General features: G+C 40.6%; 1 protein-coding gene across 1 annotated transcript in view; it reads left to right on the plus strand.

Annotated features, from left to right (window-relative positions):
- Positions 1–26,272, plus strand: part of FIG4 (FIG4 phosphoinositide 5-phosphatase) — a 137,807-nt gene that overhangs the window by 32,727 nt on the left and 78,808 nt on the right. Inside the window, exons 7-16 of the mRNA XM_034670771.1 lie at positions 4,416–4,564; positions 7,746–7,874; positions 10,206–10,306; positions 11,552–11,714; positions 12,130–12,227; positions 16,334–16,467; positions 17,746–17,862; positions 19,626–19,671; positions 20,345–20,493; positions 21,691–21,857. Of these exons, the coding sequence (XP_034526662.1) occupies positions 4,416–4,564; positions 7,746–7,874; positions 10,206–10,306; positions 11,552–11,714; positions 12,130–12,227; positions 16,334–16,467; positions 17,746–17,862; positions 19,626–19,671; positions 20,345–20,493; positions 21,691–21,857 (1,253 nt within the window). The remainder of the gene's footprint in view (positions 1–4,415; positions 4,565–7,745; positions 7,875–10,205; positions 10,307–11,551; positions 11,715–12,129; positions 12,228–16,333; positions 16,468–17,745; positions 17,863–19,625; positions 19,672–20,344; positions 20,494–21,690; positions 21,858–26,272) is intronic.

Consider the following 26,272-nt stretch of genomic DNA (forward strand, 5'->3'; position numbering starts at 1 on the left):
CGTCTGGGCCTGGAGTTTTATTATTTGGAAGGTTGTTTATCACTGACTCAATTTCTTCATAGTTAATTGGCCTATTTAAGAAATCTATTTCTTCCTGTTTCAGTCTTGGTAGTTTATAGGTTTCCAGGAAGGCCTCCATCTCTTCCAGATTGTTTAGTTTTTTGGCATATAGCTGTTGATAAAAGTTTCTAATAATCCTTGCAATTTCAATGGTGCTGGTCGTGACCTCTCCCTTTTCAGTCATAATTTTAATAATCTCAGTCCTTTCTCTTTGTTTTTGGACAAGTTTTGCCAGTGGTCTATCAATTTTATGGATTCTCTCAAAGAACCAGCTTCTAGACCTGTTGATCTGCTCTAGTGTACTTCTGGTTTCTAATTGATTGATTTCTGCTTTAATTTTGGTCAACTGCTTCCTTGTGAGTGGGTTAGGCCTGTCCCTCTGTTGCTGTTCAGCTTCTTGAGGTGAGAATATAAAAACTGCATTTTAGATTTTTCTTATTCTTTTGAGTGAGGCTTGGATGGCTATGTATTTCCCCCTTAGGACTGCCTTTGCAGTATCCCATAGGTTTTGGACCGTTGTGTATTCATTCTCGTTGGTCTCCATAAATTGTTTAATTTGTTTTTTGATTTCCTGGTTTATCGAGTCATTCTTGAGCAGGATGGTTCTTAGCCTCCAAGTGTTTGAGTTTCTTCCAGGTTTTTCCTTGTGGTTGAGTTCCAATTTCAGAGCGTTGTGGTCTGAGAATATGCAGGGGATAATTTCAATCTTTTGGTATTGGCTGAGGTCTGTTTTGTGTCCCAGAACATGGTCTATTCTTGAGAATGTTGCATGGGCATTAGAATAGAATGAGTATTCTTTGGTTCTGGGGTGTAGTGTTCTATATATATCTATGAGGTCCAACTCGTCGAGTATGGCATTCAAAGCCTTTGATTCTTTGCTTAGTTTTTGCCAGGGTGTTCTGTCTATTTCTGATAGTGGGGTGTTGAGGTCCCCTACTATTACTGTGTTCTTATCTATATGTCTCTTTATTTTGGTTAAGAGTTGGCTTGTGTATCTTGCTGCTCCCCTGTTGGGGGCATATATATTAATAATTGTCATATCCACTTGTTGAATACTTCCTTTAAGAATAATATAGTGCCCTTCTGTATCTCTCTCTATGGCCTCTAGTTTAAAATCCAGTCTATCTGATATGAGAATTGCTACTCCAGCTTTCTTTTGAGGTCCATTTGCGTGGAAGATGGTACTCCATCCCCTTACTCTAAGTCTGAATGCATCTTTGGGTTCAAAATGAGTCTCTTGTAGACAGCAAATGGATGGGTCATGTCTTTTTATCCAATCTGCAACCCTGTGGCGTTTTATGGGAGCGTTCAAGCCGTTCACATTGAGACTGCATACTGAGAGATATGACTTTAATGATGCCATGTTGCCAGTAAAGTCTTTGTTTGTTTCGGTTGTGACTTTCTGCTGTGTATCACCCTTGGGGCCTTTTTACCTTTATAGAACCCCCCTTAATATCTCCTGTAGGGCTGGTTTCGTGGTTACGAAATTGGTTAATGATTGGCGATTTTGGAACGTCTTTATTTCTCCATCAATTCTGAATGACAGCTTTGCTGGATAAAGGATCCTTGGCTGCATGTTTTTCTCTGAAAGAGCTTTAAAAATGCCCCCCCAAGCCTTTCTCTCATTCCAGGTCTCTGTAGACAGGTCTGACGTAATCCTGATACCTTTGCCTTGGTACGTGAGAAATTTCTTTGCCCTGGCCGCTTTCAATACTGTATCCTTGGATCTAATATTTGCGAATTGCACTATGACATGCCGTGGCGTAGGTTTGTCCTGGTTGAGCTTGGGTGGGGTCTTCTCTGCCTCTTGGACACGAATGTTTGTTTCCCTTGCTAGATTAGGGAAGTTTTCAGCTACAATTTGTTCAAATATCTCTTCTAGACCTCTGTTTTTCTCCACCCCTTCAGGGATGCCGATGATTCTGACATTGGATCGTTTCATAGAGTCAGTAATCTCCCGTAATCTACATTCGTGGGCGTGGATTTTTTTAAGACCAGCTTCTATTTTCGTTTTTTCTTCTACTAACCCATCCTCCAATTCGCTAACGCGTTCCTCTGCCTCGGTGACCCTGGCCGTCAGAGCCTCTAGTTTTGACTGTATTTGGCCCACTGAGTTTTTAATTTCTGTCAGATTCGCTCTCATTTCTGCCCTTAGGGATTCTATGTTCTCAGTAACATTTTCGTTAATCCTTTTTTCAAGTCTACTCATCATCTTGACCACTGTTGCTCTGAATTCCATTTCTGATAATTTGTATACATCCAAATCTATTATTTCTGTGGCAGAGGCCACAGACTCATTATCTTTTCTTTGCTGGGGGGGACTTCTCCTTCTCGTCATTCTGATGAGGAGAGATTGCGGGGTTGTCCAGAGCCCAAATTATTGACTGGGACCCAGGCTGTGCGCCCTTGTTTTATAGAGATCTTAGGGATGTGGGCTTCTTCTTTAAAGATTTTATTTATTTATTTGAGAGAGAGAGACAGACAGCAAGAAAGGGAACCCAAGCAGGGGAGAGGAAGAAGCAGGCTCCCAGCGGAGAAGCCCGATGAGGAACTCCTTTCCGGAACGCTGTGATCATACCCTAATCCGAAGACAGGAGTTTAATGACTGCGCCACTCAGGCACTCCGGGTTGTGGGCTTCTTGATTTTTCAGCCTGCCTTCTGCGGGAGGGGCCTGCCGCACCGGTACTCAGAAAACCCTGTTTGGGTAGAGTCTCCGTGTCCCCTGCGAGGGGGGATGGGGATGGGCACCCTGTGAGCCGGTATTTCCGGGCTTTTGTTCTCTGGCGGCTTTCCCTGGCGGTTTGCTGTGCCTCTTCTGAGAGCCAAAGCAGTAGCGGCCGAAATTCAGCCTCTGTCACAGAACGGAGGGATTGCGGCCCGTTCTTCACTGATGTTCTGGCCACTTTAACTCTGTTTCTGTTGGTGCTGCTCGACTCTGCAGCATCCCGGGCTGTGCGCCCCACACCCGGCGTCCCAGCCCTCACTTCCAGGGCCGGAGCGTCTCTGTCCTTTGTGTTTCTAACCCCGCCAGCCGCCGGCCGCCCCGCGCGCCCTCCCGAGCTCCTGAGCTCCCTGGTTCAGTATGGTTCGCCTGTGCTCTGGAGCACCAGTTTTCAGTCTGGTCGCGCTTGCACTCCTGAGCTCTCGGTTTCACTCTAGTTCGAGTGTGCGGTCGGGAGCTCCTGTTTTCAGTTTGGACAGGGCATTCCCTCGCTCACTGTCTCAGTCCGCTCTCTTGCGGGTGCTGGTCTGAGAGTCCAGCTCGATCCCCAGCACAAGGGGCTATTGCTTCCCGGCGCCTGAGTGCAGAGGCTCCCTCCCCCTCCTCTTTATCTTCCTATATCTGTGCTCGGATTCACAGCTCCCCACTTCGTACCTCAATACTCAGCACTGGAGATGTTCATTTGTAGAGATCCAGATGTATCTTCCTGCGTCTCAGGCTGATTCTGTGGGTGTTCAGAATGGTCTGGTAGATATCCAGCTCGACTCGGACCAGCTGAGAAAGAGTCGCCTACTCCTCCTCCATCTTTTCTCCTCCTTGCAGAAAGTGGTTGCCTTTCTGTCCATAGAGTTTCTGCTACTCTTTTCTTCATTCTCCAGTTGCATTCATAGGTATTCAGAATGGTTTGGTAGCTCTCTCGCTGAATTCCTGGGACCAGACGAACTTTAGGTCTCCTGCTCCTCCGCCATCTTGGAATGCCGAGCTGGAGCTCAACTCCTGTTTTAAAGTGGTTTCCTTGCAGAAAGTGGTGGCTATTCTGTTCTTAGAGTTGCTGCTATTCTTTTTCTTCATTCTCCAGTTGAGTTTGTAGGTGTTCAGAATGGTCTGATAGCTATCTAGCTGCATTCCTGGGACCAAACGAAATTTAAGCCTTCTGCTCCTCTGCCATCAAGAGCTCATTTTTTTAATGGCTGAGTAATATTCCATTGTATAGATGTACCACATCTTCTTTATCCATTCATCTATCCGTGAACACTTAGGTTGCTTCCGTATCCATGTCTTAGGTTGCTTCGATATCCATATCTTGGCTATTGTAGATAATGCTGCAATAAACATAGGGGTGCATATATCTTTTCAAATTAGTGTTTTTGTTTTCATTAGGTAAATACCCAGAACTGGAATTACTGGATTGTATAATATTTCTATTTTTAATTTTTTGAGGATGCAGTGATTTTTAAGTTTCTAATTACTGTTCATGGTTTACTGTGTTTTACAGTGTTTATTTGAATAGCTTTGCTTGCAAGTAGTTGAACAGGTGCTAATGTAGTTCACAGTTTTTAATTCCATATAGGAGCCAAGACTGAAATAGGTTTTGCTTTTATAATTCTTATTAAGTTTCAGTTATGTTCTCAGTTACAGCTATGATCTGTCCCACTCACTTCAGTATAATCTCACTGTCTTGCGAATGCCCCTGGAGATGTTAAAGTCAGAAACAACTCAGCCTCGCCAGGAGAGTTTCGACATCTTTGAAGATGAAGGATTAATTACACAGGGTGGAAGCGGTAGGTGGTTTTCAGCACATCTAATGTAGGTTAATATGGCATCCGTGAAATGGCATCTCATTAAATTAGCTCACATTTCCTTCATATTTCTCTGTCCCTTATTGCTCCGTGTCCTTACATGAGGTTGTTTTGGATATATAAACTTGACCAATTCATTTTTATAGAGATCATTAATCACAATGTGATTTCATTTGTGGGCCAGCCAGAAAATTGTATGCTGATATTTCCTAGCAAATATTCATGTATTTTTAATGGAATACATTTAGGTCTAGACTTTTGGTGAAGTTTGAATGGAGAATTGGTTTTTTTGAATACCGGAGAATACACACCACCACCTTATTTTCCTTCATAGAGAGTTTTGGAAAAAATTCACCATGGATTATCTCTTGTGTCCTAGAAATTTACTGCAGTATCTCTGATTCTTATAAAAACTCTGCTCAGTAGGTATGATGCCGCTTTTAAAGAAATAAAGACTAAGTGGAAAACTGAGACGTAGAGATCAAGATCTCATGGCCAATGTGCTGAGGAACCAATGTAGTAGGTCGGAGGTGGTTGTTATTTTGATTGGTCCCAGCTTGACCTAGGTGTCCCTCATAGGCCTTGCTCCTGTCAGGACCACTGTAAGATCACTGCAGGACCATGTGTGTGGGTCATCCTGGAGATCATAAATGAACCAGTCACACAACAGGATTGGTACCTTTATCCCTAGACTTTTGGGTTGATTTAGAACTTTAATGCCAGAGGCCTTGCTAAAGTGAATGCTGTAAAGGAATCATTTCAGACTTAAAGCAGTTTAGCTGAATTGGATATACTTTGGAAACATAGTAAGTCAATAACGTCTTGGGCACCTTGCTCTTTGCAACCTGAATAATAGTGATGAAGATGTGAGTGCAGAGTTAGCATGTAATCTAAAGTTCCAGAAGGTTTGTCCTTGCAGAACACTCACAAAGAGCCTGTGCTCTCTTAGCATTTTGCCAAAGGTTCTTGTTCACTCTAAGAAGACTCAGAGTGTTACTTAAACTGGATGCCATCCGTAGCATTGCCCTTAATCTATTAGATTGACTATCTCTTGTGCTAAGGCCAAAGGCAGTGCACCCTCCCTACCTCAGAACATCAAGAGCACATAAATTTGCCCTGATTTAGACTCCCAAATTGTAACCTATACTGCTAGAGACAGGTGGAGGTCAAGATAATGTGTGCCTGAATATTTGCTTGCATCATTTCTTCTAAATATACCACTTAGGAATAAAAAAGCTAAAAGTATTATTAAATTTGCACTGTATGTCATCCCAAATCTGAATTTGAATATTTGTTCTGGAATCTGAATTAAGCCTCTAAAAGCCACTTAATTTTTTACTATCTCTGGAACAATTCTGTATGATGGATATGAATAACATTGTGTATTAGGTTTTTATAGCTGCTATAACAAATTACCACAAGCTTAGGAACTTAAAGCTATACAGATTTACTGTCACAGAGGTCAGAAGTCCAAAATAGGTCTCAGTGAACGAGAATTAGGGTGTGGGCAGGACTGCGTTCCTTTTTGAGACTGTACATTTTCTTGCCATTCCATCTTCTAGAGACTGCCCACATTCCCTGGCTTGGGGCCCCTTCCATGTTCAAAGTCAGCAATGGCCAGCCGAGGCTTTTCTTGCATCACATCACTGTGACGCTTACATTCGTGTTTTCCTCTTTCACTTATAAATAATAATCCGTGATTACATTTGGCCCACCTGGATAATTCAAAATACACTCCCCATCTCAAGCTCATCTAATTAACAGCCTTAATTCCATCTGCAGATTTAATTCTTCCTTGCCATGTAACATAAAGTATTCACATGTTCTGGTGATTAAGACATAACGTCTTTGGGGAGACGCTATTCTTCTACTGCACAGGGGTAAACTGATAGGAAACAGAGAGTGAGGGTAGAAGATATAGGGGTAGGTAGAAAAGGAAAATAATACATTTTTTAAAAAGTCTCTACTATGTCAGGCAGCATATTAGTCACTTTGCATGTATTATTTAATCTGAACATATCTCTAGGTGAATAGTAGTATCATCATTTTACAGTGCAGAAAATTGAGGTTCAGAGATGTTAAGTAACTTGCCAGAGGTCACAGAGACTGGTAAGTGGCAAAGACAGGACTCTAGTTCTAGTGTGTACTATTTGTGCTCTGTGTAAAGCATTGAAAGGGCAGAGAAGGTTCAGTTTCTATGAATCAAACCAAGTGTATTTGTCACAGTATATAAACACTCTTAACATACCATGTTTTGAGAAGAAAAATAGCCTGCTATCCAGAACTATTGCAGTCTTTTTTTTAAAAAAAGATTTATTTATTTATTTGAGAGAGAGAGAATGGGTCCGAGCAGGGGGAGAGACAAAGGGAGAGGGAGAAAAATCCTCAAGCAGACTCCTCACTGAGCTCAGAGCCCGGTGTGGGGCTTGATCTCAGGACCCTGAGATCGTGACCTGAGCTGAAATCAAGAGTTGGACATGCAACCAACTGAGCCACCCAGGCGTCCCACTGTTGTAGTCTCTTAAGCCATAATCTTAAATATACTTATTTCTCATTTTGCCCTTTATAGAAGTTTTATAAAACTCAATGATGTTTAATAAATGTATCTGGATATGCTGAAATCATGTTTGATGAAATTAATTTCTTCATATAGAAAAAGCCTGATATGATAATAAGTACCACTTACGGAAGTGTCAGTAAGGCACCAGGCTTGTTCGAAGCACTTTCTGTGCATTACCAACATTACTGTCTTTACAACAACCACGATACAGATATAGATGAGGAAATGGGCACTGAGGTTGGTCACACTTGTCACTCTGCTGCTGAGAGGCAGGGCCGGTATTTGGACCCAGGCACTTGTACCCCAGAGCAATGCTTCCAGCCGCTGCCCAGTGCTATCTCTCAGCCTTCGTCATGTATTTGTCCATGTGTCCCTTAATGTCCCTATTGTTAAGAACTCTCACAAATCAGAAAATGTGTTTATTCTTTTACTTTGTACAGAATCAGCATAGAGTTCTGGGTCATGACATGAGTTATATCCACTGAAAATGGCAATGCTATTAATCAAGCATTTTATTTCAAAGTTAAAAACAAAAACTTATGAACTTAAAAATGAGTATAGACCAATTTCCTTATATTTCTGGTGCCAACTTTTATTTTTCAGGTGTATTTGGGATCTGTAGTGAGCCTTATATGAAGTATGTGTGGAACGGTGAACTTCTGGATATAATTAAAAATACTGTGCATCGTGACTGGCTGTTGTATATTATTCATGGGTTCTGTGGGCAGTCAAGTATCCTTTTTTAAAAAAACTAAGGTATATATTATTAAGCTTCTGCTGTATCAATCGGTAAAAGACTGTATAGGAATTACAAGATTATTAATTACCATTCTGTGCACCCAGCAGGAAAACTTACTGACGATATCAGGTAGTGGAAATACAAAGAGGAGTGCAGACCGTTTGAACAGGTCTCTTATTTACACAGAACGATAAACAACAGGGAAGAAAATGCTATGTGTATAGGAAGTGATATAGAAAATAAGTATTCATACCTGAGAGGAGGAACAGAATCACTGACAGGTGGGGAGGATGGGGCAGGCTCAAAGGAAAAGTCAGGCTTGGCCTGAGCTCTAAACAAAAGTCAGACCTTAGCAGGAAGCAGGGAGTAAGCTCATAGGTGGGGAAAGCACCATGAGTGTAGGGATAGAACAGTTCATGGGAGTGTTCTCCTGCCTTGGGTGTAAAATCCTTGGGAGGTGCAATGTAGTGGGCAGTGGAGAGTCAGATAGCTAGTTACCAGTTTGCTTTGGTGATCCAACTAAGTAAGCATTTTGGGTTTGGTGCCCGAACTTTTCAAAGTTTTTCTCAAGATGATAATGTAGAGGGGAGTACTTAGAAAGGTTGAGTTGACAGCTATTTTCAAGCTGGATTAAATAAAATGAGACTAAAACAGGGGGCATGAGTTAGGAAAAGATTGCTGTGGTTCAGGCATAGTGTAATAAAGTCCTGGATTGGAAAGGGACATAAGAGCTTAAGTAGATGTAGGTTGAACCTTGGGTTAAGCTGATTTTGCGTTCAATTTTAATAAATACATTTTTCCCCTTTTATTTAATTTCTAGCTATGGTGGAAACCTTCCCAGAAAGTGCTATGAGGCTTAGAGAGGCAGTGTAAACTTACTAGGAGTAGTATTTAGTTTTTTCCTGTCCCCTTTTGAGATCACGTAGGGCATTTGTACACCTAGCTTGTCTTCCAGTTGACGTTCTTTCTTGTGTCTTAGGTTTTTTAAGACCTATGGTGAAAACTTTAAAGGAGTGGTTGTTTTGAGATCATCAAGTGGGTAAATGTGATAAATGCGATAACTAATATTTTTTCTTGCACTAGAACATTTGGGAGGAGTGGGATCAAGGGGTATAGCTGTAGAGGTTAGTCCTAAAGAGGACCGGTGGTGCCTTCTTTATAGCAAATGAGGGAGAAGAGAGGCTAGATGCAGACACAAAGGCCGTTCAAAATGAGGATGAGTGAGATTTATGTGCTACACTTGCAAGTCAGGCTCATTACTTTGTAATCATTTCCAAGCAGTGAGTAGTATGATCTGCTTGGTTTGTTCACTGAATAATGAGATTTGGCTCTGAATTACCTTTTCTGTTTCCAAAAGTGACATGTACCTGGAAAGAACACAAGGTTTTCACCACCAAGGACACCAGAAAGAATGTGCTACAGTTTCTAAAGGCATTTTTCAAGAGGTAGTTCTAAACTGTTTTGTATCGTTAAGAGCTAACTCAGGGCCAGGCATATATTAAGCACAGTACATGTTTGTGTTTTTAAAATAGCGAATAGCCCCATGGATTATAATTTTAAAGCTCATTAGTTTGATGAAACTAGTTCCCTAGTTATCAAGCATTTAATGAATTCTGAAAGTCTTTATGATGATAAAAGAAATTGCTATACAGTCAGCATTTACTATAGGACAGGCCCTGGTTTACACACATTACCTAACCTAGTCCTCCCAACCACCTCATAAAGTTAGTTACTTTACTGGTACTTACACCATTTCACAGCAGATGGAACTGAGGCTCAGAAAGCTAAATAAGGTGACATAATCCATAAGCTGCACATCAGTTAAATAATTCACAGTGCTTAGTTTTTGCAGTTAGATGACAAATTTGGGTAACTTTTATAGTATTATACTTACTCCATTCCCTAAGTATTATGTATTGCTTGATATTATGTATTGCTAACCCCCTGTTAGGTGACATATGCTCTTTTTGAGAGGTATATGATCTCTGAAGACTAGGGAAGGATTAGTTGTGCCCTTTTACATCCTTTAGTTGGTGATGAGGGGAGACCAGGTCCTCCCTTGGCCACTCACCCTACACCTTTTTACCATTTCCTCTGAAATTCACGGAAACCACTCCTTAGAGAGGCCTGTTTTACTTTAATACCTGCCTAATTTGGAAGAACAGTTAGACCCAGTGCCGCTCCATTCTTGGGTGGAACTTTCTGGTGTTCTTTAACCTTCTGGACAAGATGTTTTTAAGTGCATATTTAAGGTCTAATGATTCTCTTGGTGTGGTGCAACAGTTCAGTGTGAATGCTCAAATAGCTTTAACTTGACTTCTAAGAGCTGTTGATCTATGGACGACCAGTCTATGTGACTCTAATAGCAAGAAGATCCAGTAAGTTTGCCGGGACCCGCTTCCTCAAGAGAGGTGCAAACTGTGAGGTAAGGTGGAGAAGCGACAGCACTGCTGATGTCTTAACCTTTCACATCTGCCCTGCTGACAGAGGAAGCCAAGTGGAATTCTAGAAAGTAGCATTTCTTAGTTTGGAACATGATCAAGAGAATAAGTAATGCTCCAGAGTATCTGAAACTTGTGAGGAATGTGACTAGTATAAGAGGTTCTGAAAAATCAGCTGTCTTAGAGCCAGTTCTGCATTGCCTTGGGGAGTTATGACATGTCTCGTTTTGGAGGATGCGCCATTTCTGTAAGGTCTGAATAAATGTAGCACGTATTTATTGTAGCGACTAAAATAGCAAAGCACCTCCCTTGGAGGAGTAAGTGGAGGGGAGCACTCCTTGGAAACACCTCCTTGATGAGAAGACAAAGTAGAGTGAGGCGTGGAAACCCCTTCCCCCCTTGCCTCTGCTTTAGTTTGGCTCCAGGCAGGCTCCTGTTCTGCTCGGCCCCGGAAAATAACCACAACAGAAGTCCTATCCTGCCATCAGTCATGTCATCTCCTCCAAGTGTTTCATCTCTATTTGCAGTAGACAGCTTGAGTCTTACGCAGGTGTGCAGTTGAGTAGACAGAGTGAGTGAGACATTGGGTTTTAATCCTGGGTTAAAATAGCAACATTGTTCTTAAAATTATATCAACAATGAAAACAGTTATAACTGGGTCTCTAAGAAAAATCACAATTTTGCTATGTTACTTCTTTTTGAATATTTCACGGATAATCAAGCAGACATGTTATTAATGTCTCTAAAATTATTCTTTGTCGTATCCTTCTAACTTTTATAAGTCAGGCTAACTCAAGACCTTTTTTTCCCTTCTGTCCATCAGACATTATTTGAATCTCTTTTGTCCTTTCATTTCTCCCTCGTCTTCAGAATTGAAGTTTTATATTCCGCTGGTCTTCCTAACCCCCTGTATAATTTCATGTAATTGTTTTCGTTTTCTCTCCCTCTCTACCATTTATATCACTCAAGCTGTTCTCTGTCTGCTACTTGTATTATTAGCTATTTAATTTGATTTTTTCCTAGTCTATTCTCAGCTATTTTTAATTGCCTTTCTTTGCTGCATTTTAATGGTTTTCCTTTCCTAATGTGCACATTGAATATTGATCAACATTTACCTCTTTTAAAATGTTCTAAGAATGGGAATTATAATTTCATTGTATACTTGGAAACTTTTTCCATTAAAAAATTCTAAGAACATAAAATACTCCAAATGCCACCTTTCTTTTCAGGGCGATGTTGCAAATGAAGTGGAGACTGAACAAATACTCTGTGATGCTTCTGTGATGTCTTTTACTGCAGGAAGTTATTCTTCTTATGTCCAAGTTAGAGGGTCCGTTCCTTTATACTGGTCTCAGGACATTTCAACGATGATGCCTAAACCGCCTATCACATGTGCGTGGAGCAGTCTTTTTCATAGTACCTCTTCTTTACCCACACTTTGAGTTGATGAACTCCTGTCACAGAAATCCGTAAATTCTTAGATTCTAACAAAGTTTTAGTAGTGGAAGGTAGATAATTTAGAAGAAGGACTTATGTTAGTTTTATTCAGTAACTTTATCATTTTTCTTTCATTTTGGCTGCTAGTAAATTGTATTTTACTTCAGAAATGTAAGAATCAGTCAGATTCAGTAAATACGTGAAGAATGAGTATCTGATAAGGTCAAGAGGAACTTGGGAAGTGAAACTACTAGATTAGTTGACTTGCATTTCTTTACACATTAAAAAAGAAAGCAAAACCCTATACTTCTTTTATTCTTGCCTTATGATTTTCATTCTGGTGTTTCTTCATCCTTTTTGTGCCCCTCAGTGGATCAGGCAGACCCGTTTGCACATGTGGCTGCCCTTCACTTCGACCAGATGCTTCAGAGGTTTGGCTCCCCCATCATCATCTTGAATTTAGTGAAGGTATGATGTGTTTGTCTGTTTGGTTATGAAATTCAGTCACCCTGGAAAATTTTTTCCTCAGCACAAAGGGGTTTACAAGCCTGCTTTACCTTTACCCAGAGGAGAGGTTATAGACTTGGCATGTTGTGACGGAGCCCTGTGTCTGACTGTCTAAGCCACCATCCTTAGGCCTTAGATTCTGTATGTCCTCTTCCCCGTGTACCTGGGAGAAGCAGCAGTATGTTTCCAAGGGAAGAAAGTGATGCTGGCAGTCTTCTGATTTCCTTGGGTGAACTGGAGAGGAGTGAAATTCTGCCTTAGTTTCCAGGACAGCTTGGCGAAGGAAGCGTGAGGATCACAGAGCCACAACCTAGCCTTGATAGAGCCCATTTCCTTGACAATCCAGAGATCTCTGGGGAAGGTTAATATGCAGTAGTAAGATCTAAAGGCTGGATTCAGAAATTGGGGTACTGCCATGGTTCAAGAACCAGGTGGACAAAGTGGTGGCTTGGCCTTTCAGTTCTGTGTTTCCTTGTGAGAGTACACTGTCTGGTCAACATTCTCGTATATGAGTAGGCCTTCGGGTCAACAGCCTAGATGGCAAGCAGGGAGACCAGATAATAAATTGTATCTGTAGTGTTGTAACTGTGTGCACTGAAAGAATTTCAGTCCACAGCCAAGAAAACCCTGAAAACAGGAAAAGCAAGGGTTTTGTTATGTTATGGTTATAGCAGTCACCAACAATTTAGTAGTGCTGGGATTATTCTGAGGCTGGTTAATAAATGTAACTCAATTTAATAAAAAAACAAGGAATCCTGTGTCCATTTAGTTCATGATTTAACGAGTGTTCTTGAAGGTTTCCTTTGTGCCAAGGCCGTCATAGAAACAATTCATGCCTTCACAGAGCTAGCAGTCGAATGGAGGAGATGGTGAAGTAATGCAGAGGTATTAACACAGGCTAAATGGTGCCATGAGAGCTCATAAGGGGAGAGAAATCTCCCCTGAGGAGGTGATGAGTCTGCAGACTGAAGGAAGAGGCATTAACTAGGCCAAGAAAATAAAGAATAGTATTCAATTCAGAATAGCAGGTTCCAAGGCCCTGGGTCAGGAGGGGATATGGTGCGTTTGAGGAAGGAAAGGCCATATGGTAGGGGTCCTGCTGATGAGGGCCAGAAAGATGACGAGGGTACTGTTGTGGGACAAGGCTGAAGAGACAGCTATGGCCAGACCACACAGAGCCTTGCAGGGTGCGTCGATGAGTCTGGTCTTTATCCTGAGAGTATAATGGGAAACCATTGAAGGTTTCTCATGACTGAGAGGATTGTGATCAGATTTATATTTTAAAAAGACTGTCCTAACCTCAACAAAGAGAACATAAGGATCGGCACAAGATTAAAGCACGCTGGAAGACTACTTAGGAGGAGAATTCTAATTGTCCAGGGAAGGGGGGACCCTGGCTTAAACCAGGGTGGTGTGGTGGGGCTGGAGAGAAGTGTATAGAGGCTGGAGACTTGGCAATGGGCTGGCTGTGAGATGAGGGAGAGGTCAGGCTTGACTCCTAGGTTTCTGGTTACTCAGGTGGCTGGTTGGTGATGCCATTCGCCGAAATAGGGAATACTGACCCGTCTTCCTGGTTACAAAGTCCTTATACTGCCCTTAAAAGCAATGGCTAAATGGAGATTCAGTCTATGATGTTTGAAATAATTCTGCATGAAATACACAGATTCAAAAAATAATATCCGATACACGTGATTGTAAAGTGTTCTTGCCCAGGTTCTCAAATGTACATTTTTAATATTTCAAGTTAGTTGGTGGACTTAAAAATTGTTTATCATTCCATTGTCATAAAAATCTTGGCAATAACTAGATATTTTTTTTAAAGATTTTATTTTATTTATTTATTCTACAGAGATAGAGACAGCCAGGGGGAGAGGGAACACAAGCAGGGGGAGTGGGAGAGGAAGAAGCAAGCTCATAGTGGAAGAGCCTGTTGTGGGGCTCGATCCCACAACGCTGGGACCACGCCCTGAGCTGAAGGCAGACGCTCAACCACTGTGCCACCCAGGCGCCCCAACTAGAGATTTTTTTAAATAATATTTTTTATTATGTTAGTCACCATACAGTACATCCCTAGTTTTTGATTCATTACTTGCGTATAACACCGAGTGCACCATGCAATACGTGCCCTCCTTAATACTCATCACCAGCCTATCCCATTCCCGCACCGCCCTCCCCTCTGAAGCCCTCAGTTTGTTTCCCAGAGTCCGTAGTCTCTCATGATTCATAACTAGAGATTAACTAGAAAATAGTTTAGAGATTAAGTTGCTGTTTTATGGAATAGCAAAAATAGTTTTTTGTTGTTTTTGTCATTTTATTCATAGTACAAAAGATGTTTATTCAGTTCAGTCGGAAAAAGTATTAATTTTGATTAGAGTCAAAGAATGCATTTGTGTATGTGGAATGATAGTGAGGGTTCTTCGCTCTTTATTCTGCCATCGTATGAAGTCAGTAAAGTGAAATATTTTCCTTGATTTCTTTTCCCCTCCCTCCCCCCCCACTTCCTTGGTTGTGGAAGTTTGAGGCGCGGGTTGACATATCGCAGCAATCCACGTACCTTTGACCCTGGTACTGGGGAATCAGTAGGAAGTCAGCCTGGAATCAGGCATGACTGTATTTGGAGGTTTTTAGTCTGAGGGCCCTGTATGGTCATTGGGGGAGTCTCTGAACCCTTGAGATGATAGGCAAAACCACTTGTGTATGTGATGTTTTCATTTGGCTGTAACAGGGGTCTGTGACCTAAGGACATGGGCTAAACAACCCACTAACACTAATCTGTGACGGTCAGACGGTGCACAGAGCAGACTTTTTATGCAGAGATGACCGAACATTGATTGGATAACCTTTTCTCCCCATCTCATGAAATATCAGATTTGATCAAAGAATTTCAAAAAGGTTTTGTTCCCTAGTTGATTTAAAGTGCTTTTGAGAGACATTCCAGATATATAATTTACATCTCTCAGATGTAAGAAGCTAACTGCATGTTCATCCTAAACTGATTTAACACTGGTCTTAACTCTTTTCTAATTCCTCCATTTGGTTTATTCAGCTGTGCAAAATAGATACCCTTTTTGTTTCCACAGCAGTTATCTAATTAAATTCATGACAACTGATAGCTAATCACCATGATTGAAAACATCAGAGACCCATTTCGATGCCAGCAATAGTGCCTCCACACCATGTCAGTGCTATTATCACTGAATTGTTTTTCTTTGTTTTTGAGTGGAGTCCTGAACAGGATAACAATAAAAATCATTGATTTTGATGAATAGTCCCCATGTACCAGATGCTCTGATAAAAGATTACCGTGTTTTATCTCTTTTAAATCTCATATTATTGCTATAAGGAAGATACTATTGTACCCATTTTATAGATGTATTGTACTGTACCCATTTTATAGATGAAGAAATAGGGGCCTAGGAAAGTTGAGAACCTTCCCCAAGGCTGCGTGGCTAGCAGGCAGCAGAGCCAGCATTCCAGGCCCAGAGCTCTGGAATGAGAGGCATGTAATATGTAAGGGGGTACAGTAGGCAGGGAGACAGAAGGTAAGATTTGGTCCCATGAACACCTTTTAACCTCATTCAGCCACAATGTAAAAGGGAGAAAAGGGGCCTGCCTTGGTTACCTCACAGGGTGTTTTATGAGAGTGAAATTTAAAAACACATGTAGTCTGGAAAAGCACTCTCAGCCAGGCCCAGTTGATTTCTGTCTGGTCCTTATGTGGCTGGAGTTGGGGGTTTCCTTCTTCTGGTTCTTGGGGAGTTCTTCTCTGCCAGAGTCAGGTATGGAGTGTGTAGACCAGGCCCAGGAGGGTGAACTGGACTTCTTTAGAGCAGCAGGAAGTTATTAAAAAGAAATCTCATCTCCTTGAATTTTTGAAGCTAATTATCTGTTGATTTTAATTCAATGACGTATTTATTTCTTTGCATTTATATTATTTTTATTTTAGGTTTTATTTCAGCATATTTAAGACTTAGGCTTCTTGTCTTAGCTGAAAAGGAAAAATGTTAAAAGTCTGTTCCTGTGATTTGAGGTAATTAGAACCTTGAAAATGTTTAATTTTTGATAAGGAACGAGAGAAAAGAAAGCATGAGAGAATTCTGAGTGAAGAGCTTGTGGCTGCTGTGACGTACCTCAACCAGTTTTTGCCTCCTGAACACACTATTATTTATATTCCTTGGGATATGGCCAAGTACACCAAAAGGTGAGGAGATATTCTTATGTTTGGTTCTGGTATTTTCCTTTTCTTGCGATGTAAAGTAGCAGGAAGCCGATCTCTATGGTAGAGTAAATGTTCTCTTTTCATTTCCTTCATGAATGTGCTGAGGGGCTGTTTGCTGCTGATGTATAACTTGAGTGCTAAAATTAATTGACAGACTCTTTATTTTTTTGCCCACGACTTATACCACTTGCACATTCTCTCTGAAGTAGCTAGTCATTTCAGGACATCCCTGCGCTCCACGACTTGCCCTTGCAGGCATTGGCTTCACTTTTCCTGGTTTCATCCTGTCCCCCTGTTTAATCATTTTCTCAGACACCACTTTCAGAGGCTCTCACTTTTGGAGGAACCTGCAGTAACTCCTGAGTGAGTGTTCCTGGTAAATCCAGACTCCTTGGTGTAGTGTTAAAGACCCATCGCCTGGTAGGTTCCAGAATGTAAAAGCCTTTTCTTTGTTCTGGGGCCATTCTGTTCCTGAAAAATGAAACTGCATGCTCAGCCCCCAGCGTGGCAGCCAGGGTCCCATTCCTGAGCCTTTGTTCCTGTTGTTCGACCCCCACCTTCCTGGGGTGCTTTCCCACCCCTCCTTTACCTGTACAGATCTGACTCAAAACATCTTATCCAAGGAACCTTCTTTCATTAACCTTGCATTCTCCTTTTACTCGTTTCCTAGGCTTCATACAAACACAAGGTTTATTTTGAGGTCTTGTTAATTTTTTAAATGTTACTGTATTGTTTTGTACTTTAACTCGTACTTTTTTCTGAATTGTTTTGTGTAGTTAGATACCCATGCACACACCCACACACACATATGCGCACATTTTCCTAGAGTCTAAGCCTGATTACAGGTGGGCACCATTTATATTTCTTTTCCAGGGTTTTCTTCCTCTGCCACCTGCACCGTGCATCACGCTCTCCTCACAGTCATCTTATGAATGCATCTGGACTTGACTGCTGTGACTCTTAAGTAGTGAAAGGCTTTGGGAAAAGCTCTCTAGGGGATGTAATGTGCCAAGATTAAGGCTTGCCGAGAGTTGATACAGGCCCTTCATGTCTCTATGCACCCACTCTCGTTAGTTATTGAGTACACATTAGACTATAGAAACTAATTATTGCAATGTTCCTGTTGGATACAAACCAGAGATTTTAAAAATTGAATCCCTGAATATCATTACCATAGACTTTATTTGCTTCAGATGTAAAGGTAAATATATATTAAACTTGGGTTCTTCTCACTTTTCTCATTCTTCCTCCTCTCGTCAGCAAGCTGTGTAATGTTCTTGATCGACTGAACGTGATTGCAGAAAGTGTGGTGAAGAAAACAGGTTTCTTTGTAAACCGCCCTGATTCTTACTGCAGCATTTTGCGGCCAGACGAAAAGTAAGTGTGGTGCTTAAAAACTGAAATTAAGCATTTTGCTCTTATGGATAAAAATATTCTAAATATGAGCAGTTTGTACTGCTTGACAGATGGATGAATTTGGGCAGACAAAACGTTCAGGTGATTGTGCGATGAACATTCACTATGGGCACAGGATTTCCTCTGGTTATATATCTTGAGGTGAAAGCCATGGAATCTTTCTCTCTTACTTCATGGAATAAACATTACATAAAATACTTCTGTAAAGTAAAATTTTCTGCAGTGAGTTCTATTTTTCAGCATTAAGTAGGAGCAGGAATTTTTTTCTCTCGACTAAATACTAACATTTTAAGGAAAATAATGTTTATCATTGTATTACAGTTATTTGCTCACAAATCTTCATTATTACTCTGTGAGCCTCTTCAGATCAAGGATCATGTTTTATTTATCTTTTAAGGAACTAATATTGTATATCCCCAGCATTTTATTTTCAGCTAACAAAGTTGACTATAATGGTTAAAAAAAAAAAAGCAAAGAGCAAAAGCACAACGAACCAGCTATAGTGTGTATGTCTTTAGAAGTCATCCTTTGTTGTAGTTTGAATTTGAGGGTACCTGTGACAGTGGTCCATAAGACCATTCCCAGGTTCAGTGATGTACTAGGAAAACTCAAACCACTCAGCATGTTATACTCATAGCTGTGGTTTATTAAGGTTAAAGGATACAAAGCAAAATTAGCACAGGGAAAAGGCACATGTGGCAAAGTCCAGAGGAAATAGGTAAGGCTTTCAGAGAGTCTTCCCCTAATGGAATCACACAGAACATGCTTAATTCCCCCAGCAACTTGTTGTCACAGCATGTGTGAAATGTTGCCAACCAGAGGAGATGATTACATACTTAGTGCCAGGGTTTTTTATTGGAGGCTGGTCCCCTAGGCGGCTTCTGCTTGGCACATACCAAAATTCCAGACTCCCATAAGGAAAGAGGACATTCAGCAAAACCATATCATTTCAACAGACAGTTTAGGCACAGTGAGCCACTTGTGTCCAGCTGGGATTGGTGGGAACACAGGTTCCCAGATGCCAGCCAAGAGCCAACCATGTAAGCAGGCCTTTCTGAGGATAGCAGTCAGGCCTGTTGTGTTAGCTGTTTCCTGTACTGCACCTTCTTTGAAATAATGAAGATATTTTCAGAAATTAAAATGTTTTAAATCATTAAAATGTTGTAAATCATTAAAATAAAATATCAATATCATTACATAGTACTTGTAACATATTCCCAGGCATTCATTAGCCATGGAGAAAATAAGTAGGAAGGAAAATAATAAGGAGATCTGCGAAAACAACCAAAGGAGCGCAACAAAGCTCCACGAAGAAATGCTGGAGGAGGTAGAGAATCTTCGTGTTGAGGGGAGAAGGATAAGACTTAATGCCCTGCAATTACTATTCATGCCTGTAGAAACCAAACAGGAAATGGGTTTAAATTAAAGCAAAAGAGATTTTGGTTGAACATCGGTGGCAAATGCGTGCGTGTGGGACACTGGGGCAAGTTAAGATGCTTCTTTCCTGGGTTCTCTGTGAGGAAAGAAGGCATGGATAGCATTCCATCTCAGTTATTTGCATATTCACTTACCAGAAAGAATGAAAGTAAGCAGAATCAGTTGATTATTCCGGCACATTCAGCCCTATTCCTTTGATTCTTTGATTCTTTATAAAGAGCTGGAACCAAAAATGAATATAGATTATGCTATTAAATTTTTTCTTAAACATCTATTTTTAAACACAGGTGGAATGAACTAGGAGGATGTGTGATGCCCACTGGTCGCCTGCAGGTATAGATGATACTATATTAATAATAAAAAGAATCTATTTTCTCAGTGTATGTTTTCTGAAAGCAACCATGAGAGAAAGATACTTCTTATTTAATGCAAAATTATTAACTGCTTGGGAATGATTTTTAACAGCCTAACTGCGAGTATTTAATTCTTACAAATGATATGCAGCTAAAATAATAATGGCCTGTGGATTTTTTCTATACATGATAAATTTTATTATTGGAAATCAAAACATAAACAGAAATGGGAAAAGAATAAATTAGAATCACTTTGGAAAATGAGCCAGAAACAATCACTATATATGTATTAGTTAAGCTTTAAGAAAGATACAGCCTCCACCACTGAATATTTGGTTTGTACAATAAAGGAGATGTATCAGAAAAAAAACATGGATTTCACGTATTGGTACATGTGGACAATGTTAGCTATCTGTTTTATTCTAAACTCAGGAAGAAAATTCAGATAGGGACTAGAAGGTGTAATGATGCCATTGCAGCAATATTAAGTGAGCAGCAAATATAACCTTTTATAACATTCTTCATTATTTGCTCAGGAATAATACCCTGCCTACAGCTTTTCTTCTGTTTTTTAAGAAAAGAAATCTAAAGTGGGATAGAAGCAGTTTTGGCCACTGAATAATGGTTGAAAGTCTTACGGTATTTCTCTTTAGACTGGTGTTCTTCGAACCAACTGTGTGGACTGTTTAGACCGCACCAACACAGCGCAGTTTATGGTGGGAAAATGTGCTCTGGCTTATCAGCTGTACTCCTTGGGACTGATCGACAAGCCTAATCTGCAGTTTGATACAGATGCAGTTAGGTAAATCTTATGTTCTACGTTTTGAATGCGGGTAATGACAGAAAGCAAAACTGATTAATAGTAAGGACTTCTATGAACTTATTCTAACTTCTCAAAAATTATGTTGCTGAAAGACATTTTTCAAATTAATTCTGTAATAAATATTTCATTAAAGACCTGTGTGTTGTTGCCATGGTTTTTATTTTTTTGTGTTAACTATGAATAAATACTATGCTCTTTATATAAATCCAAAGTGCTTTAGATAAATAAAAACGAGTGGATTTTTACAAAAACAAATACAGGGATGCCTGGGTGGCTCAGTTGGCTAAGCATCGACTCTTGGTTTTGGCTCAGGTCCTGATCTCAGGGTCATGAGATCAAGCCCCGTGTTGGGCTCCACACTCAGCATGGAGTTGGCTTGAGATTCTTTTCCCTTCCGTCTCACTCCCCCTCACCGTCCCCACTCATGCACGCGCTCTCGCATTAGCTCTCTCAAATAAATAAATAAATAAATAAATAAATAAATAAATAAATAAAATCTTTAAAAAACCCAACAAATCCAGATTGCATTAGAAAGAAAAAGTCATGTGCCTTCATACATTTTGAATTAAAAAATATAAGATATATGGAAGATTGATTCTTCATTAAGGATTCCTGTTTCTTCACTGTCCATTGGATCTATGGCATTGCATGAAGTGCTATTTCTTGAAAATACAGTGATGGTTATTGGTCATCTGCGGTCGTCACAAAGGCTCTGTAGAGGAAAATGAACAACTTCCAAATGGCCAGATCCACAGATATCACAGCACTGAAAATCGTACCAGGCACTTGAAGAAATACAAGTTTCAGATGTGTTTTTAGGAGAGAATATGGTTTATCTGTCAGTGACAAGGACATGTCTTTTTACAGAAAGGTAGAAAATTCTGTTGTGGGAGGTAAATTGATCTGGCAGCCTGAAGAAAGTTAGGAGTCTCTCAGTAAGGTTAGAACCACCTTGGTCTGGCTTTGGTGGGTTATGTTTTTGGTGCTTCTACTTCCATTTTAGTGTTTTCTATGACTTTTTTACTTATTAGGCTATTACTGTAGCATATATTTGCATGTGGATTTATCATCAGGAGTCTACTTGAAAGGCTCACAGGAATTCATTATGTGGCTAACTGAACAACGTGTGTAATACTTTTGGTAAAATTTTGTAATGTTTGTTTTTCTTTGGTTTAGGTTATTTGAGGAACTCTATGAAGATCATGGGGATACCCTGTCCCTTCAGTATGGTGGTTCTCAACTTGTTCATCGTGTCAAAACCTACAGAAAGATAGCACCATGGACCCAGCACTCAAAAGACATCATGCAGACCCTGTCTAGATATTACAGCAATGCTTTTTCAGGTAATTCTGGAATAATGAGCATCTCTAAAACTTTATCTGTTATGCGTTTTTCTTCTTATACATATACCTTTTTAAAGCAATCTGGCTAAGTAAAATCAAAATTAAATATTTTAAAAGTTTAAAGTAGAATCTCAGAAGGTGCTCAATAAACATTTGTTTGGTGAATGAATGAATAAATTTTTTATTTTAAATAGTGCAGTTTTGTATTTTGCAACCCATATTAGGAGCTTTTAAATAATGCAGAAGACTTTTAAAAAAAAATTTAAAACTATTTTATTTATTTATTTGAGAGAGAGAGAGCATGAGCAGGGGCCCGGGTTGCGGAGGGGCAGAGAAGCATTCTCCCTGCTGAGCAGGGAACCTATGCGGGGCTCCATCCCAGGACCCTGAGATCATGACCTAAGCTGAAGGCAGATGCTCAACTGACTGAGCCATGCAAGCTCCCAGTAATGCAGAATACTTTGATTCCTTGGCTTCTGTCACCTTGTGATACATAGATAAATTTGTTTGAGGGTATTTAATCATTATTTTAAATACAGGGTTCATAGTCTTGACAAGCTAATTTTTAAAATGTCAGCTAGAAATGAATAGTAGCATTAACACTAAATTATATCTTTTTTGTTTGTTTGTTTTATGACTTGTGAATACTAAAAGTAACAAGTTGTTAAAATGGTACTTCTGCCTCCATTCTGATGGCATTTCCAACACAATAGGCATCACAGACCAAATCCTTGTATTCTGCTATTGGAGGAACCCCATGGAGCTGTTAACTTTGGATTGTTGTGTAGCAAAGCTGAAGTAGAGGGATGGGCTGAGGAGAGGGCTGCCATGTTGAGCACGGCCTGCCCTCCTAGACATGGTTGGGTCAAAGCATCTTTGAATGTTTACTGGTGACCAGACGTAGGCTTCATGAGGGAGGGTGCGAGCATGCAATTGGCCTCAGTCCTGGCCAGAGGGACCGTAGCGGCAAGAACCAGGAGGTGATCGCTGGATTCCTAAGGAAGGAGTTGCAAGAAACTGATATGAAAAGATGCTTGGTCCATACCAAGGGAACTGCGAGAGAGTCCCCAGTGATGGGAACTTCTGAAGCATGCATGAAAGCACCCGTAGAGTCAGCGTTCAACATTTTCCATTCCCAGAGAGAATGCAAAGTCAGTTTGCTATGCTACAATATAAGTATATCAGTTTTCCATGCTTTGTAACAAATTACGAAAAATGGCCTAAGACAACATGTGTTTATTATCCCAGGATGTCTGTGGGTCGGAAGTCCAGGCACAGCTTAGCTGGATTTTCTGCATAGAGTCTTACAGAGCTGCGGTCAAGATGTCAGCCAGGCTGTGGTCTCATCTGGAGGTCTAACTAGGGAAGGATTTGCTCTGTGCTTGTGTGTTGTTGGTGGAATTCAATTCCTTGTAGTTTTTTGTGACTTTGGGATTCTTAGTAACTTGCTTCTTCACAGCCAGCAAGGGCAAGTGAGTCTCAAAAATGAGTCTGCTAGCAAGAGAGTCTTGTAATTGTGGCAGTGGTGGCCTGTCCCTTTGCCATATCCCATTGTTTAGAAGCAAATCATAGATCCCACCCTTACACAAGGGAAATTGGTATCAGTTTGCTAGGGCTACTGTAACAAAATAGCACAAACTGGGTGACTTAAAGAAGCAGCAATTTATTGTCTCACAGTTCTGGAGGCTGGAAGTCCAAAATCAAGTTGTTGGTAGGGCCAGGCACCTCCTGAAACCATTGGTGAGAATCCTGACTTGCTTCTTCCAAGCTTCTGGTAGTTTGCCAGCAATCCTTGGTGTTCTTGGGCTTGCAACTACAGCACCTCAGTCTCTGCCTCCGTGGTTACGTGGCCTTCTTCCTCCATGTGTCTGTGTCAGTGTCAGATTTCCCCAGTCTCACAAAGACACTAGTCATACTGCATTAGGGCCCATCCTAATTTAGTGTGACATTTTAACTGGATTGCATCAGCAAAGACCCTATTTTCAAATCAGATTATACATTCACAGGTAATGGGATTAGGACTGCAATGTATCTTTTGGGGAAGACAGTTCACCCCATAGCAGAGAGTATCACACTATGGTGTGAACACCAGGAGGGTAGGGATCATAGGGTCCACTCTGGAGCTCACCACATCAAGCAGGACCTTCCCTATTCACACACTTTGGAGCAGCCGGAAGCTGGTTGGTAGCCTGGTGGGTGTGGGAGGGAAGTACAAGGCAATCTGTAGGTCCTACCGGTCTCCCCTGCCTACCTCACTGTCCTGTCATTTACTCCATTGCTACTCTCCAGACACACTGACCCTCTCACAGTTTCCTGAATAAATTAGGCTGCTCTGCCACAGGCTTATTCGTATGCTTTTTCACCCATTTGAACACATTACTACAATCTTCTCCTAATTCCTAACCAGCCTTTAGAGCTCACCTACTTTCACTTGCTCAGAGAAGGCCCTCCAGTGTTTGTTCTAATGGCTTTCTGTGCTTTTCCTTTGTAGCACTTAGCACAATTGCAGTGAAATCATTCATGATGCAGTTAGTTCCTGCCATGAGACCTGAGAGTCCCGTGTGCAGCTTGTTCACCAGTGTCCCCAGTGCTTTGTGCTTGGCACACTAAATATTTGTGGGATGAATTAATAAACGCATGAGTTAACTTATTGCCTCTGTCCTACTTAGTTTCCCCTTTTCTCTGAATTACAGAATTGATAGGACTAAGTATGCCGGTGTGGTAGCACGTAGCTTATCAGCAGTGCTCTTCGGTGGCTCAGATCATTTCTTTTGAATTCGCTGAGCCCATTGTAGTATTCTGGGTAAGTTCAGTGTATAACATAAACCACAGAGTCCATTATGGACCTTACGAGTATTTAGATATTCCTCTTTATGCCTGACTCCTTGAACTGGGTTTAAAACTTAAAAATCAAAGTAGAATAATCCAAGCAAAAATTGAGAGTTAGGGAAATAGAATTTAGAGATTCTGGCCAGTGGCATAAGTTTAAATTCTAGATTTCTACAGTAAAAATGTTAATTTCCATCATCCTTTATTATACCTAATGCTCTGGTGGCCAGTGAAGGCATTAATATGTATTGATGTATTCAAATTGTCTACAGTGTGAGTTAGAAGTAATTGATTATTATCAATCACTAAAACACAAAATTACAATTGGTTTCACTTGTTTTTACCAATTAGAACATTGATTAAGTTAAGGTTATCTCTCTGACGGCATTCTCACCCGCTCTGCTTTGTTGTACTAGCTTCCTAGGGCTTCTGTAACAAAATGCTTCAAGCTAATGGCTTAAAGCAGCACCAATTTATTGTCTCACAGTTCTGGAGGCTGGAAGTCTAAAATGGGGGTATGAGCAGGGCCATGCTCCCTCTGAAGGCTCCCGGGAAGGATCCTTACTTGCTTCGCAGCTTTTGATGATTTCTGGTGATCCATGGCTTATAACTGCAGCACTTCGATTTCTGCCTCTGACATTGCCTGACATTTTCCCCTTGTGTCTGTGTCTACATGGCATTTTTCCTGTAGTCTTTCTCTTCTTGTGAGAACACGAGTCATATCGGATTATGGGCTGCCCTACTCCGGTGGGACTGCATCTTAACTGGATTATATCTGCAAAGACTCAACCTCCAAATAAGGTCACATTCACAGGTCCCAGGGCTTAAGGCTTCAACATATCTTTTGGGGGGGGACACAACTCAACCTGTAACACTTGTGGAAGTTGTGTGCCAACAAGTACATATCTCTCTGGGGGTGGGTTACCACGGGAAAGCTTAAAAACTGCCCCAGTGGAAAGGAAACATCCTTTCCTCCATTATCGTTGTCCCTGTAATGGGAATCATTATTGACAGATAAGGACCAAGTAAAGTGTTGTTTTTTAATAACACTAGGGGACGGAGAGAATGAATGTGGAGCTGTACGTGATTTAAAAAGCAGGGAGAACTATTAAAAGATAGAAGATGGTCACGAAAAAGTGTAATATGCGCATAATGGAAAGGTAAACAAAATTGTGTACAACTGAAAGAGGAACTACTATGAAAGCAATTATTTTATGAATAATGTGTCTAAAACAGACTTTATTTTGGGAAATGTATCAAGGGAGCGTACAACTTATTTTAAAATTACAGTGAATATCATATAATGATAATATATTTCTAGAACCATTTTCTTTAAAGCACTCAAGGCAACTTTTACAAAATTAAATCTCCTCATGTTATTCCTCTGGGGTGGGCAGGAAGATACTTGAAATTAGATTGTTAGGAATTTTTTTCCTCTCATTACCAAAAAAAATGTAATGTAGACAGACAAATAGCAAATTAAGTCAGAAGATAAGCTAAGGAGAAATTTGAAACCTACCAAAAAAATACTAATTTCCTTTAGATATAAAGAGCCAGTATTTCCTTTAGATGTAATAAGCCAATAT

Source organism: Ailuropoda melanoleuca, chromosome 10, assembly GCF_002007445.2.
Source record: "Ailuropoda melanoleuca isolate Jingjing chromosome 10, ASM200744v2, whole genome shotgun sequence".
Taxonomy (NCBI): domain Eukaryota; kingdom Metazoa; phylum Chordata; class Mammalia; order Carnivora; family Ursidae; genus Ailuropoda; species Ailuropoda melanoleuca.